The 17,197-nt window shown below is 42.1% G+C and overlaps 1 protein-coding gene across 3 annotated transcripts in view; it reads left to right on the top strand.

The window, feature by feature from the left end:
- LOC110951560 (kelch-like protein 29) overlaps window positions 1-17,197 on the top strand; it is a 326,566-nt gene that overhangs the window by 250,967 nt on the left and 58,402 nt on the right. For all 3 annotated transcript variants that reach the window (XM_022194687.2, XM_022194685.2, XM_022194686.2), the window contains 2 exons: window positions 7,925-8,107; window positions 15,972-16,152. In XM_022194687.2, the coding sequence (XP_022050379.1) occupies window positions 7,925-8,107; window positions 15,972-16,152 (364 nt within the window). The remainder of the gene's footprint in view (window positions 1-7,924; window positions 8,108-15,971; window positions 16,153-17,197) is intronic.

Here is a 17,197-nt window from a genome sequence, read left to right as displayed (position 1 = left end):
CGTTTCCATGAATTGGGCCTCTTCTGGCTCATCCCATGGTTGCTCAATTGGATTGGGATCAGGTGAATTTGGATGCCAGGTCAACAGTTTGTGGTCTTTGTCATGTTCCATGGCATGGTGGAATGTTCTTGATCTGCAGCAGTGTTCAGGTGGGTGATACATGTCAAAGTAGTATTCAAATTAATATCAGAACCCAGAATTTTCCAGCAAACATTGCATAGAAGCCAGATCAATACCTGTGTTGCCACATAATGGTCAAATTGAATTTTAAATGAAAATATAAGTCAGGCTTATTTCAATTATCTGCTGTGAAGTGAGTAAACTAGACTGTGTAGTGTTGTCCAGAGGCAGTGGAATAGTTTACATTACGTACGACTTTAAAAACCAGTGTAAACAGAAATTGGAAAACAAAACCTGATGTTTGGTAACTGCTTAACAACCTCTGGGGCAGCCAATGGATTCTTAATTAGATTGTAAACTGGGAAATTGAAAGGCCAGGCCAATGCATTAGAACTTTCTTTTGGAGGCTTTACAGCCACATTTAATAGTGAGGAGACCCAGAACTTGCTGGAGGGTTTTCATATCTCATCTGACCTATGAGTGCCTTGGGGAGATGGAAAACATTTCAGGTAGAGGGACGTCTGGAAGGCTCCGCTTAGCCTGCTGCCTCTGCAACCAGACCCCAGAAAAGTGGAAGAAAATTGATGTATGGATGTGTTGAGCAAGGTACTAGTCTCAACTTTTAACTTCAGGGCTGCCGAGTTACTTCCATTTGCAAAGCAGCTCTAAATTTGTCTCTGTGACTCCACCCACAGTCTCCTTGTAGCTGTGCTGCTGCAGAAGCCTGGCTGGTTAAAGTAAGGTCACAGAAGTCGGCAGCATTGGGTAAAAGGTGCATGAGGTGAAAGAAGAGGAAGCTGGCGAGGGAAGATGAAATGCAGAGCATGTTGGAAGAAGAGGAAAGACTCCTGGGGTTCGAGAGAGAATGACTTGAAAAACAGGGAGACAGGAAGAGAGGGAGGGCAAAGACTCCCGCAGGTCGAGAGAGTGAAGGAAAGAGGGAGGTGTTAGCCGCAGGGTAAAAAGAAGAGGAATAAGGAAAGCAGGGTCACAGCATGAGGCACAGAGCAAGGAGACCTATAAAAAGGTGAGATAAGACCCACTGTGGCAGCAGGGAAGAGGAAATGACAGAATCTTTCCGTTTCTGTCTTCATCTTTCCATCAACCTCACTTATTCAGGGGCGACTGTACATCCGTGAGTGTGAGTTTACGTCCACAGTGAGAATCCAGCTTGTTCCAGCATGGGGTAAAGCATGGGCGGTGAGCTCCTGTCACAGATAGGTTTCATTTAGTTGAAGTCGAATTGGGTGGAAGCAATACGAAGAAGCTGTCAGGGGGTGTTTATGTGTGTGTGTACGTGTGTGTGTATTCACGTCTCGCTCCGTGGGTGGGCATCAGCTTCAATTTGAGATTCAGCTCTTTCACAAGCCTGTCCATCCCTCAGAACATATCCTTTTTGGGGGCTTTTTTTGCCACACAATACACAGCTTACCTCCTTCTGAGGGATTTAGTACTGCACTTTGTCCAGATGTTTTCCATCCTAGTCCCTGTTTATGCTCAATACTCACTCCACTGTTCCACTGTATCAGTGAAGACTTGGTGATTTCTCTGCTGTAAAACGCCATTTAAACAGATATAATCAACATTTTTCTCAAACCTACTAAATTTAGCTGCTAGTAGCTGAATATCAAATTCATCCAGTGAACACAAACACATGTATAAATGAGCAACATTTGTAAATGGTTTGGTTATATGAGACTGAAAAAAAATCAAAGTCTAATTAAAATATGTTTTTGGAGGCAGTATTGATACGTTAAATTATATATATATATATATATATATATATATATATATATATTTATTTATTTATTTAATTTTTTTTGTATACCCTAATCAGCCATAATTAAACCACATGCCTGATATTGTTAAGATGCCCATTGTGTCTGTTGGGACATGGACACAGGGCCAGTGGGGGTGTCCTGGGATGCCAGTAGTGGATCTTTTGGGTTTTGTTGATTGTGAGATGTGACTTCCATAGATGGGACTTGTTCCAGCACATCTAATGGGTGCTCTATTGGATTGGGATTAAGGGAGTTTCGAGGTGGGCTTGGGCTCTTTGTCGTATTCAATGCCAGGGAGAAGTTCTCTCAGCCTGCAGCAATGTTTAGATTGGTGGTAAATGTCAAACTAATACTGAAATGAATGCCAGGACCAAAGTTTCCAAGCAAACACTGCACGAGGTGATTAATTGCCAGGTTTCCAGATAATTGTTAGTTGGAAGCAAACATTTCTTTCCTTTTAGCTGCTTTGGAGTGAGTAAACCAGGCTGGCTGTGTAGCGTCATCAGAAGGTGGCAGTATAGTCTACGTGGCAGCTGCTGTAATAGGATTACAAGAAGCTGAAAAATAAAGCCAAAAAACCTCTGGCTCATTCCATGGATGCTGCATCAGATTATCATCTGGAGAGTTTGGAGGTCAGGTAAACACCTTGGGCTCTTGGTTGTGTTTCTAAAGCAGTTATTGCAATGCCACATGGTACATTGTCCTGTACCGACGAAACAGTGTACGCCCTAAACCAAGAACCCGGCCTTGCCATTGGTCGAGGACGTCGTAAGCCGAGGAAAAAAGATTTTGAACACCCTAAAATTTTACACAGTCTCATGTGATCACAGAATCTTTTTCCAATTGCTGTCTGTCCAGTTGAGCCCAACGCTGCCGGGCTAACGTCCGTCTCTTATTGATCAGGGGCTTCTTGGCAGCTTTGTAGGACCTTAAGCCATGATCCAAAAGTCGGCCACGTACATTGTGAATGGAACACTGGACACCAGTTTGGTCTGACTACTGCTGCTGAAGCTCCTATAATGTCATTCAGTGGTTTTCCCTGCACATGCGGGTCAGGATGCGGTCATTTCTTGCTGAAGAAACCCTTGAAAGCCCAGATCTTGGGTTGTCTTCCAAGCTATTGGTTTGTCTGTATTTTTGCAGAGTGTATTCACCTGCTTAAGGACTGCATCTGCACTTCCTGACTGTCTGGTAGCAGCTGTACTCTTCCTAGCTGACTATCTGTATCTTCAGATCTGTTTCCTGCATTCGGTTTCTTGTTTTAGCCATTTTTATCTCTGAAGAACTTTCAAATGTGTTGTTTTTATATGGACACGAAGCACGGCTGAAAAAAATTGTGTCTTTTAATGAAAAGCACGACCTTCATTAGTGGATCACTGGTACCAAAATGACCCAATACTCAAAATTTCTGATGTATTTTTACAGAACCAATCAATTTTAAGTTTTTAATGGCTCTTTTTAGGACCTAAGAGTGATTCTTAATGCAATATTTCACAAACACATGGGGTGTCCGAAGACTTTTCTGTCACTGCAGAAGAATACCCTCCGTCTAAAGTGCAATAAAGTTTTAACAGTGGTAGCTTAGCCAGATTCATGAATAAAACAATGTGTTGCTCAAAACCCGTGCCAAGTTGATATTTTTTCCTGAGGTTAAAAATATGCCAAGAATATGACAAAAGGTCAGTAACAATCAGGCGAAGGAGACATTTTCTCCCCCAAACTGCCACGGGTATAAACTCTGTCAGGAAAAGAAAAAAAAAGAGCTGTCAAGACTTGGTTATCCCTTCATCCCCAACCGCTCGTCTCCATCTTTCGATCCTCCATCCCTTCATCCCTTCTACCTAACTCCCATCAAACCTCACACTGACTGACAGCCGTCCCTGTGAGGCTTCGTTGTATGCGAAGAAAAAAAACCAAAAAAAAAAAACCCTCACACATATGCACACAGACACACACCCACGCAACCATCTGATCCGATGCCGTGACTCCCCGTCAGCGGTGCCGCTCTCGTGTTGTGTTGCATTCTGACAGGCCGGTGCTGGGTTGTGTTAGCTTGTGAATGTGTTCAGGGCTTCAGGGGTCAGAGCAGCCTTGGCGCCCAGATGTGGACTCTCCCTGACGTGTCCGGCCAAGCAGAAAGCGCTGCAAAAAAAAAAAAAAAACGACGCATGTGCACTAGGTGATAATATAGACCTGCATGTGCATAGACACAATGGGGCACGTTGAAGCCGCATGTGGAATTGTTAACTTGGCCTAATTAGATACTGTGAGGATCCAGGCTCAGTGCTGGAAGAGACTTTTGTATGTAGAAAAGCAAGAAAAGAAATGTCTTTTCTGTTCACTTTTTAAACTGAAAAGAACAAACTTGTGACATCAGGAAATTTACTGTTTGTGCATCTCCGACAATGTTTTTGGGTGCAGTCGGATTTAATATTTCTTCGCGAACAATCAAACCTATGCAGACATTAAAAGCGCCATTAAACAGCAGAACATTGATTGATGTGCGCGCAAAGAAAAAGCAAATCCCCAAATTGGCTTCAACATAGACACAGAAACTTTGCCAAGTTAATCGAGGCAGTCAATATCAACAAACCGAAACGGCTAATAAGATGAAAGGAAAGGAGATGAAAAGAAATGAAAGATTTGGTCTCATAAAGGCAAAGAAAACAGTCGTACTTTTTAAAATCCAATAAAGTTGAGAAATAGGGTGTGACAGGGAGAATACAGAGAGAACAAACATGTACAGCACTAGCAGCAGACTAATCACGAGGAAGAACAATAGCAGAACAAAGTCAATATAATTAATGTGCGTGTAGGTATAGAGGGAGGCTCATGAGAGGGAAGACAAAGAGCCTGTTTTCACTCTTTTTTTCTTTGTCAAAGAACAGCCGCTGTAGCTGCGACTGTCCTATAAAACTACACTCCCATTTGTTAGCTGAATATCCAAGGTCTGCTGGAGGTCTCGAAGGCCGTTTGAGGCTTCAGAGTCCGGGGCGTGATGTGACAATAACCCCGAGATCTTTTTTAGCTGCACTCGACACATCTTTCACAAATGCTGCCAACATGGGCGACACAGCTTCCTATGCCTTATTTTTGTTTTCTTATCCTGTGTACCAGAGCTTCATCTTTGCAGTGACAATGCCACAATTTCTCCTTCAACCATCACGTCCCACGCAAGAGGAACACATTCTTAAAACCGAGGGAAAGAGCCAGCCGGCTTTAAGCTGTCCACTAAGTCTAAGCTGTATGTCCACGATATGTCTGCGGCAGTGCTTACCGCTCTGTCTGTTTGCTCAGCTTCAGCAAAGCCCATTGTAGTTTTTTTTTTTTTTTTTTTTTTTTTGTATCTTTCTCCTCTTTTACCCTTGTTCCTTCTTCCTAGAGAAAAGCTCTCTGTTTTTACTGGCTTTGAAAGAAGAGAGAAGCTTAAGAAAGAGAAAAGGGGGTGATAGTTTTAACAGAAAGAAGCAGGAGGAAGAGACAGCCGTCCTGTCAGGAGAGTGTGGAAGGTTATCGATCCGGGTAGGTGAACCAGTGGTTAGCCTTGGTTTGGAGTGTATGAAGATTAGCTCTGCCTCCCTTCGTTTTTTTCCCTCTTTTTCCCCTTATACCCCTTTTTATTTTCCCCTCTCCTTCCTCTCACCGCGTCTCTATCTCCTCTTATCGCCGTCCTCTCGCTGCCTGGCTCGCCTCCCTCTGCCGGCCTGCCTGCTGCTTACAAACACACAGCTCATTTCTGTCTGTCGGCTCGTCGGCTTGCCTGCTCGCTGGAGCCTGCTGCTGCTGCTGAAGACTGAGAGGACCTGAGACACGCATGTGGCAGCCTGCCAACCTGTTTGTGTGTTTTGGATCACTGGTGTCTTTATCCACCAGCTCTATGCGTGTGTGTGTGTGTGTGTGTGTGTGGTTGTGTGGTTGTGTATGCATGCATCTGAGTGCTGAGACCTGCTGAGCTGTAATAGGGATGAGCACCAAACGTGTTTCAAGTATCTTCTTAATCACACCAGGTCTACCTTCACATACAAATGTACACAAATTGATTCACCTATTGATTTTGCGATTCTCTTATGCCAGTGTGTGTTTCACTGCGAGTGTGTGGATGAGTGAATCAGTGGGTTAGCGCCTGTAGTTTGTGCAGGAAGGAAGAATTTGAGAGCTGAGCAGCAACCAAACGAATGACAGCCCCAATCAGTCTTGCTAATAGAGTTATGCTCTCCCATTTAACTCGGTGGTTTCCTGTGACCGAGAGGAAACATTCCCGCTTTACATTTTATTTGTTTCACTTTTTGCCAAACTTATTAACTCGGAGACAGCTGCGGCCTGCTGAGTTTAGGCGGCAAACGTTTTATAATGGTTCACATGCAGCCTAACACCATGAAAATAAAAAGGTAGCGTTATTCAAAGTGTAAAAATACCATACAGTGCGCAGCAAAAGCGAGTACACCCGTGTTGATTATCGCATAAATGTTAAATGATTCAAAACTGAATTATTTCCAAGTTGACAGACAGGATTGTTTTTCTTTATAAATAATTTAAAAAAATACTACAGATAGACTATATGGACAATACAGTCCTCAGAGTTAGTGCAGCTAAAGTGAATAAACACTGAAACCTAACTGAGTCCAACTGTGATTTCCAGTTAACCCAGTTTTAGACCTTTGGATTGTGCGTCTGCATGTCTACAGCAAGGTTTCAGATGGAAAAGAATTGGTAGTAAAATTGCAGAATCTGATGTTGAGGCTTCACAGAGATGGAAAATGATACAAGAAGATGAGTGAGCAACTAAAACATGAGTGGAGACACAATGGCATCGGTGATCAGGAGGTATAGAAGGAGCCATTGTACCACTAATCAGAGCTGCAGTAAGCGTCCTCTTAAAATGGCGCCATGGACAATGTGCTATTTTCTCAATCAAGCTCTGGAAAAAGACAAGCAAGTGCTTCAGACTTGGTGATTTTTCAGTGGAGATGAAAGTTTCTGTGACAGCTCTGTGAGAAGGATATTCCAAAACATCAACTTCTATGAATGCAATCCAAGTTTTTTTTTTTTTTTTTTTTTAAAAAGCACAAATTTCCAAGATTAAACTTTGCTACAGAACGTCAAAATAAGCCTCATTAATTTTGGGAGGACATTCTTCGTCCAGATGAGGCGAAGATAAATTAGTTCAAGGACCGTCACAGTGGATGTATAGTCCTGACAGTGAAGCACGGAGGTTAGAGTGTGATGTTCTGAGGCTGCATGAATGCTAAAGGTGTTGGGGGGGGGGGGGGGGATTAAATATTTTTAGATGAATGCCAGTGGATACATCAAAATACTGGCTGACAAGATGACTCCCAGGCTGCAGAAGCTTGGCAGAACAGAAATATTCCAGCATGATACTGATGCAAAGCACACTGCCAAAATCACAAAAGAGTTTCTAAGGAAGAAAAAGTGAAAGCTACGACCTGGACAAGTATGCCGCCTGACTTGAATCCAATAAAACACCTTTGGGGGATTTTAAAAAGAGAGGCAGAGAAACACAAACCCTCCAGCAAAGAGCAGCTGAATGGCAGAACATATCTCTTGGAATATGGTAACCTCAATGTCAAGGAGGATTGAGTCTGTCATAAAAAATCAGGTGGATGTATTGGAAAAAAATAAAAGATTTGAATCTCAGTAATGGCAGCAGTGCTGGCTTTGTTGTACTGAGTTCATGCTGAGGGGTTTTTAATATAGCAGATCTAAACTACTAGTTTTTAGTTTTATGTAAGAGGAAATACGAAACTGTTCATAATTCTGAATCATTTGACATTTAAGTCATGCTATGCTTTATACTATAAACTTAAATATCATGCCACAGAACATTTTGCCTGCTGGTTACTACAACACAGGGCCGTCACAAAGAGCCTTTGATAGAATCGCGGCCCTTATTTACTGGTGGAAACCTTTCCTGATGGCCTGCTTTCTCCCATCTCTTTCCCTCCTTTGTCCACCCCCATCATCATCCTCCTCCTCCGTCCTCCTGATGCCCCTTTGTCCTGCAGGTGTAGCCGAAGTGATAGTTCTGGTGGGAGGGCGTCAGGCTATCGGGATGAACCAGCGTTCCCTGACAGCGGTCACCTGCTTCAACCCCCAGAACAGTAAGTGGTACCCGCTGGCCAGCCTGCCCTTCTACGACCGGGAGTTCTTCAGTGTCATCTCGGCCGGAGACAACATCTACCTGTCAGGTGAGCTAAATTGTCCGCTCCGGCAGCACAATTGCAGCTTTTCCTGTTGCAGTCGGCTAGTGGCACCGAGCAGGAGGAGGACACTGGATGTTATCGGTTAACCATCCCGCAGGTTATCCCTACACCCCCATAAATACTTCATATTAGGTTTGATTGTTAAAAAATAATCCAAATCAAGTACATCATCATACCATTGGTTTAAATGAACACTTAGACATACAAGGAGCACCAGCTGGGGCCCCCAGGAACCCCATAAATAAACTAAAAGAAGAACCAAACATCATGATTTCTTCTCACAACATTTACACATACTTAAGTTATTCATATCATGTGGAAACAAAATTATTACTATTTTGAGAAAAGCTACAATTAATTAGCATATTGTGCACAACAAAAGTAGATCCTCTTCTTGCGCACAAATTGCAGCTTTTATCTCAAGTGCATTCACATTAGTACTTAAAAGCTTTCTTTGATTCTGCTATAATTTAATTTACAGTGAATTGAAGTGAACGTTGTTTCTGTGTTATAATTTTAGCAGCACTAAATCTAGCCAAACTCGATCTGCTCGCCATTGTTTTCCTAAAACGCCAGCATTGATGGGATCCAAATGATGTTACAGAGATGCAAACTAGATTTATACCAGACAAAATACGTCATGAAGTTCTGAGAAACACTGCAGACCTCCTCATATCTGACAGATCTTACATAGTCCTGGTTCTCTCCATCTGCAGCCTGGATAATAATTATTTTTGTGCTTTTGTCTTGATCATGCTCTGACTGCATGTCAGTGGCATGCGTTGCACACTATTTTAGTCTTATCTTGCATAATGTGTCGTAAACATTTCATCTTAAAATTCTGTCATGCGTTTCTGACTTTGAACATTGCTTTATTTTTGGATGAGCAGTATTTAGAGTTGTCAACAGAGCAGAGCATGTGAGTAAATCTGCGTCTGTCGCCTTTAAAATGACTGACATTGCGCCCCTACCTCCACTGACAGTGTGTGCTACTTTAAATTAGGACCAACTGCAAACATGAACTCAGTAAATAGTTCCATCTGTTGACACTGCACCGACAAAATTGGGTTCTTTTGACTGAAAAAAATGAAATGAAAGTATATCTGTGGGTACGCTGGATGAGGAGTGAATAAAAAAATAAAAAATACTGGCACAACCTGGAAAGTTATTGTTATATTCAAACATAAAGCATATTTTGGTTATATACCCTGCTTCAATGTGTTCGTCAATCATTCCACCCACCACTTTAGTCCAGAAATATCTCAACAGCAACTCAATAGATTTTATTTTTACGTTCACTGGTTGACACGGGGAATTATTTTAAACTAAAGTTCAGCCCAAAAACTGAGTCATACCCATAACAAAGTTTGATTCGTAGCAATTTTTTGTTTGACTAATACATTTCTTCTGACTGAAAATAACATTGAATGCCAAAAGATGGTATGGTGGTGTTGTTTTTTTGTTTGTTTGTTTTTACATTTGTACCAAAAGCGCCATGTCCAGAAGTACGCATAGCCTTTATCAGTAATAATTGCCAAAGAATATATTTGCCACCACAGTATTCAGATAGTTTTAATAATTGCTAACAAGTTTTCTGCGTGTCTCTACTGGGATTTTGGAGACTCTGGTCTTGTGTTCCTCCACTGATTCTCATGAAGACTCGGGTCTGGACTGTTCGGCCCCAATGTCTTCATATTGACCATTTTGGCTCCATGTTTTAGATCAGTGTCTTGTTGGAAGGTCCAGTACTGCCCAAGGACAAGTTTTTCTGCAGAATCTTAATGTCAACCTCTTCCTTCTCATTATGTTTCACTGTCAAGGTTATCTGGCCCATCAGCTGAAAAATGCCCTCGAAGCATCACATTTCCACCCTCATATTTGACCGTGAGGACGGTGTTCTTGGGGTTTAAAACTTCTCCTTTCTCTCTCCAAACGAAAACCGCTTCCTTGTATTCAAACAACTGCATTTTCACCTCGTCTGACCACAGAACTGATCACTAGAATCTTCCTTCTTTGTTCAGCTGAGCTTTTGTTTCTGTCTTGAAGAAGTAAAGTCCTCCTTTTTCTTTATCCAGGAAGATAAGCATTGTACAGTATCTGCTTGAGATGTTGCACCCAGAATTACTCGGATTCACCAGTATGTTCTTGGTGTTGATCACTGGATTCTTCTTCTACCATTCTTGCCAGTGTAGGAGTCACCTGCGTCTTCCTGCAATTCCCTTGAAGATTCTTCACAAGGTGGAACTGAGTGGAGCCTACATTTTGTTGCTGGTTTGTATCCACTGCCACATTGAAACGCTTTCTCAGTCTTTTTAGCAGCTACAGAGCACAACCAGAGGCCCTAACTGAGCTGTTTGGTTGTAGCAATGGCTTGCAATTAGCTAGTAACTGACTGGAGAACTTCTCCATCAGCCTCTTCCAGTTTGTGGTGTCGTACAATGTTCCAGAGCCTGGTGGAAATCGCCAGGATCATTTAGAATAGTATAGAAGCTGCATTTCCCAAAAATGTGCAACAATTTTAAGGAATAGGAATAATTTTAGACATGGTATATTCAGTAAAAATACAACAAAACATATACATAGCATAAATGTAACATTAGCACCTTTATTATGCACCGATCAGCCGCAACATTATGGCCACTGACAGGTGAAGTGAAAAACATTGACCATCCTGCTATAATGCAAAGTTCTGCTGGGAAACCTTCGATCCTTACGTTCATGTGGATGTTTGACATGCACCACCCTCCTAAGCATTGCAGGTCAGGCAACCCCCAACCCCCCAACCTCCCAATCCGCATTGCAACAGCAGTCCTTGATGCCAGTTTCCACCCTCAACAAGACTAATGCACCCTGACGTACTGCAAAAACTGCTCAGGAGTGTCCCAGGGAACACAACAGAGCTAAGCTGCTCACCTGGGTTCCAACTCCCCACATCCAAATCTTATTGAGCATCTGTGGGATGTGCCAGGATAAGCCTGATCTAGGTAGGTCCCACCCTGTAACCCACTGGACACACAGAATTTACTGCCACCATCCCGGTGCCACAAGGCATCCCCAGAGGTCCTGTGTTCATGCCCCACTGGGTCAGAGCAGTTTTAGTAGCATAAAGAGGACCAACACAATATTAGACATCTGAGCATAATGTTATGCCTGATTGGTGTAATGTCTTGCTGTTTTTTTCCACTTCTTTATGTTATTTCCAGCCAGAAGAAATCCAATAATCATGTTAAAACGCCACAATATTCTTCTTATTTTTTCAACTTGAGGTGCAAAATTAATTCTGATCGAAACCCAGGTATGACTGGGCTCTTTTTTTGATTCATTTAGTCACACTGAATAAAAGAAAAGGATAAAACAGCTGAAAAGGGCTCTTGAGTAACACTTAAATTATCTCTTAAGCCAAGCTTTAGTGCCATTAACAGCAAACAGCACCCAAAAAGTAATATTCCACATTGAGAGGAGTCCCTAAGTTCATTTCTTATCTTGGTAGGAGCAGTTGTCACAACAAACTCGGCACAAGGATTCAAGTTTTCAGTCTGCACAGATGAAAATCCTTCAGTTCTTCAGAAAAATTTACATTTAGACACCAACAACCAACAAAGTGCTCAGGAATCAGATGAGGCGATGAAAAGCTGCAGGGTAGCCAGTTAATGGACCTTGAGGTGAGATTATTTTGCCATTATATCTCGAGTGGTTTTGTTTGTTTGTGTGACAGGATCTGTAGGGATGTAAATGGTGAAAATACTTGTTGGTTTTCGGTATGAGCTTTCTTATTGAAGATCTCCTGCAGTGAAAATCAAGGTTTTACCTTATTATCATGTCTAGATGGCATTTTTTTATGTGCTTAAAGTCACATTTCCATTTTGTTTCATTGTAATCCACTTTTCCCTGGTTGCTGTACCAGCAGCCTAAGCAGGGCCCTCCAGATGTCTTTCTCCTCAGCAATGTTTTCCAGTTCCTAATAGGGTTTCCTGAGGCATTCCCAGGCTAGATAAGATATGTAATCCCTCTTACAAGTTCTGGATCTACCCCAGGGCTTCCTCCCAATTGCCCAAAAACCTCCAAAAGGAAGTCATCCAAGAATCGTCCTAATCTAACGTAGCTGACTCCTTTAGATACAAAGGCTCGATCTGGATATCAGAGCTCCTCAAACTATCCTCCAAGAATTCAGCCACTCTACAGAGGAAAGTCATTTTGGCCTTTTGAATCTACAGTCTCATTCTTTCCTTCACTACTCAGAGCTGTAGGTGAGGGTTGGGAAGTAGACTGCTGGTCAAATCAAGAGCTTTAAACCAGAGGAACTGTTTGCACATCTGTTACATGAGACAGATGTGTAGGAGAGGAACGAGCTTATCCAAAGGATTCAATCAGAATCCCGCACCCTTGTCTAACTTGCAAAGATACATTTGTTAGCGCAACGTTTTGATACTACACCTTCATCAGGATCCCTTTTTGTCTCTTTTTGCCTGATGAACATCTGGCACCGAAAGGTCATGCTAATTATTGTGTCTTTGTCTGACTGTATTTTTTTTTTCTTCCAAATCAGCTCCCTATTCACTACAGGGGTTCGGTACAGTGACCCATTACTGCTGATGATCCACCCGGTTATCTGCCTGTTCCACATAGCATGATTCGTGGAAACACATCATGTGTGAAATAAGCAGTCAATCTGTTTTGAAACTGCAGTACACCAGTAACTGTCTGAAAAATGCAGGTTCAGAATCCTGGGTTTTCTGACCTAACAAACCTCAGGAACCAGGCGTGTCGGTTTGCACAGTTCTGTATTGTTATTCTTCTTGTGGATCAATTTCTGGTTCAACCATGCATACCTGAATTCCTCCAATATTACAGCTTGTCATTAAGTAGCTTTACTGTGTAGCAGACAGCTGTAAGGAGAAAGAAGCAGGATAGTGATAGTTCTGAACATTTGAATGGAAACAACTGTTTAAAATTACATCTAGGTGACTTTGAGGAAAAAAATAATTATTTTCATGGAAATGACCTTCTAAATATATAACTTTTATTCACAGAAATTAGTTTTTAGGGTTTTAATCAATGCCCAGAAATGGATTGTAAAGTCACTGTCATCATAATGAATCCTGGCAAAGGTCTCAACACTTGACATGATCTCTGTAGCCACTGTGACTCTGTGAGATAAAGCTACCCAGGACGTTGTTCGTGTCTTTTGACCTTTATGCAACAGTTGAAGAGCCTCAAAGAGCTTTTCTCACATGCTGCTTTGAAATATTTGTCTTCACTTCAGAAGAGTCCTCTTGGTGCAGAACGTCTCCTGTGGTATTCTGCGGAGGGTTTTCTGGAACTTTTCTCTCTGCCTGGCCCTACAGTTGCTGATGTGTTCTACAGTTTATTTTCTTCCATAGTGGCACCACTGTGCACTCTGTGACTCCCTGTATGAGACACCTTTAAGTTGCTCCTCCAGAGGTAAACTGAATTTCTCCCTCCATGGTCCATTTGTGCGAGGATCTTGCACGGTATTCAGACCTTCACATTGCACCGTGGAAATGCAACAGGATTTGTCCTGCGTGCACCTTTCCTCTCCCTCTTTTCATATAAATGTAAATTTGTGTTTGGGCATTGGAACAGGTCTGCATGTGTCCGCTGGGAGTCTGACAGCCAGTGGGGAAATCAGGGTTGTTCTAGCTAGCCAATCAACAGGCTCCGGTCTGTAACCTTCCTCGCACTCTGAACAGGGTCACTGAGTCACGGCTGGTGTTACATGTCAAACTGCACGGCTAACAGGGCGACTTTGAAGAGATCTCAAAAAAGTACAGTTTTCGTGGTTGGCTGGTTGACTCGTCGACACAGCAGCCAACAACTTTCAGTCAGTGCGGGTTCTCCAAGTCTGACACTGTTTTTACTGAGAGGAAAATCCCACTTTATTTACGTTAAGAGTGAGGATTTTACTACTGGACAGGATGCATACAGAAAGACAGTTTGATTATTATCTAACCAAAGTTTTGCACACAGAAAATAACGTGCTATGTACGACCTGTACATCTTACATCCATTTTTGACTTTAATGGCTATTGAGAACTTCCATTTCTACTTCCACCACAACCGAAGGAATGATCAATCAATCAGTTACTTTATTTGAATAGCACTTTTCAGGCTAATGGTATTTAGCACAAAATGCTTCACAAAAATAAGAGGAAAAACAATACTTCACACAGCCATCTCTCCCAATCATCCCATAAAAAATGATGTTATAAAAACAGGGAGTGAAAAAGCTCTGTCATAATTAAATGCCATGAAGAAACAACAGAAGCACAAAAAATCCCAAAACACAACAAAATAAAAATAAATGTGGTAAAAGACAGATACAACTGATTAGCGTTAGAAAAATAGACAGATAAATTATAAAGAAATATATATATTTAAAATAAATAAAATCAATGAACCGAAAAACGCGCAACTTTTAAATTCATGTTGCCTTTAAAGAAAATCACCAAAATAACATCATTTATCAGAGCCAGAAACTATAAAAGCAGAAAGACTAATCCTATTTTCTATTTTCTTTCTGCCTGTCCTTTAACTACTCATCTGGGATGCAGCATTCTGTTTGAAAATTCTAAGCTTGTAATCATTAAGGATTTGTCAAAATAGCTTTATTCTGCACGTCTCATTTAAAGATTTGCCAGTCAACTTCGTCCATAAACAAAAAAAAATGATGCGATCAGCAAAACTGTGAAGCCATTAGTGACTCAGCTGTGACCAGACAAAGATTCAGACACTTTTCAGCAGAACTGCAGATTGTGTTTACACAGAACACATCGGAGACAAGTGTGAAAATAAAACTAAAATGTAGTCGTATTGGTAAAATCTGTGGACACTTTGAAAAATGTCGCACATGCTGATTCCAGATTTCCAATTTCTGTGTAATAAATCATTTTACAAAATGTAACATTTGCTTTTTCTTTTCGTTCTGTTATGTCGCTGTAAGTTTGTTACTCTTTGTTACATTCTTGAGTTCTCTCTACTTCTAGCCATGGTTGTACTGTTTCCACATGGGTGCAAGAATTTGTATTGCAGGGAAAAATAAACTCACAGTGAGTAAAAAAACAAAAAGTGACTATAGTAACAATAACAACAACAACAAGAAAAATGCCCTAAAACCTACTGAGGTTCACAAGGTTAAAAGTCAGGCTAAGAAGTTTGGTCTTGAGTTTTCTTTTAAAAATACTGAGACTTTCTGCTGCCCTCGTGTCAGGAAGGAAGGCTGATGCAGAATTGTGATCTCTAATAACAAAAGGCGCATCAATGTAGGCTTTTATGTTCCAACTTTTGGTTTAATTAAAAGGCCCCTAGCAGAAGACCTGAGAGTTTTAGAAAGTTCACGGGATTAAAGCAAATCCAATGAACAGGTAGAACCAAGACCATGAAGAGTTTTATAAGGCAATGAAAGGATGTTAAATTCAATTCTAAAGCAGGTGGCTAGCCAGTGCGGAAACTTTTAAACTGGTGTAATCTGCTTTTTCTGGTCTTTGTCAACACGCATACAGATGGGTAAACCAGATAGCAGAGCTTTACAATATTTAATCCTGAAGGTAATAAAAGTACACAAAAGTGGAATAAGAAAGAAGTGGTTGCAACCCAGAAATGTTCTTTTAAATAATAAAATGCATCATTAGTGTAGTTTTTAAACTATGATCTAAGTCCAAGATGAGTTTATTAGTTGCTGACATGGGTTTGAAGCCATAGATAAATAATGCCTTCCTATGTTCTCTATTTACCCTGACATGACTCTTGGGTTTAGGAGGGTCACGTGATGGAACGACCCTTGTGTTTGCCCTAAATGCCAACCTTTTCAACCTTTATTTCTGAATTTCAGGTGGCACAGAGTCCGGTGTGATGGTGGCTGACGTGTGGTGCTACATGTCCCTGCTGGACAACTGGAATCTGGTGTCCCGGATGACGGTGGCTCGCTGCCGACACAACAGCCTGGTATACGACGGCAAACTGTACACCATCGGCGGACTAGGCGTGTCAGGGAACCTGGACCACGTGGAGAGGTAAAAGTCACGCAAACTAAACAGCAGCTTGTCTCCGAACAATAAACACCTCCAGCAGCAGCATCGCCCAGCTGGTGACTGCACACTACCCAAACAGCGTCTAACCCCAATTTGGCTGCCATCTCCGAGCGTGTGCGTGGACGATCCTGCAGAAGTGAGTGGATGCTGAGCGGTACGGTTTGAGCGAATAAATATTCACACGGCGCAGTGAAAACGCGGCAGATGGTGTGGCATGCAGCGGCGACGGTGCAGCATATTGCAAAAGTGGTTGGACAGGTTTGTTAGCATTTTTCTGTGAGAGCAAAAGGTGCAGAGGAATGAATCTGGAGCTGGAGCATATTAAATGGTCACAGCTGTGAGAGGTGGCTGTGGAACGACGGAGCGCCTCTTAGTTGTTTGTGAGAGGTGCATGAGAGAGAGGATTTGCTTTCAGAGATCAGAGCGGTTTGCGCTGTGCGTGACTCCATCCACTTCAGCATCAAAACATCAGCAACACTTCATCTGAAGGTCGTGTACTGTGGCCTATTCAGTGGGGTCGTCTTCTTTTTGTCAGTGTTTGCTGAAACTTACACAATCACCGTTCTCGGGGTGTGTAACGAATGCCTAGTGGCACAAAACATGAACGTGGTTTGTCCACGTTTAATAGTTTGATTCATATTGCTTGACTTTTCAAACGCCGCTCCCCATTCCTTATTTTTCCCTCTAACCTTGGCTGGTGAGTGTGTTTCAGCAGAGAGGGGGGGCTACCTCCCCTGCACAGCAGAGCAAGATTAACCAAAGCAATCAAAAGAACATTACTGAGTATATTAGAGCAGGCCGCTGCCGCTCATTACCTAGCAGCTCAATTGATCTCCAAAGCTGTTCGCAATGCACAACAGTCCTCCAAATGAAACAGCCTAATTTGATATTTCCCCCTAATGCTGCCATACAGTGTCGTTATGACAGGGGGTAGATGGAATATTTGCCCCGTAATGGAAACGCATTTGATTCCTCTGTCTCTGAGCTGCTTAATTTGAGAGCTGCCGATGCATCTAGGGCATTGGCG

Source organism: Acanthochromis polyacanthus, chromosome 16 (assembly GCF_021347895.1).
Source record: "Acanthochromis polyacanthus isolate Apoly-LR-REF ecotype Palm Island chromosome 16, KAUST_Apoly_ChrSc, whole genome shotgun sequence".
Classification (NCBI taxonomy): Eukaryota; Metazoa; Chordata; class Actinopteri; family Pomacentridae; genus Acanthochromis; species Acanthochromis polyacanthus.
This window is presented reverse-complemented; position numbering and strand designations above follow the sequence as displayed.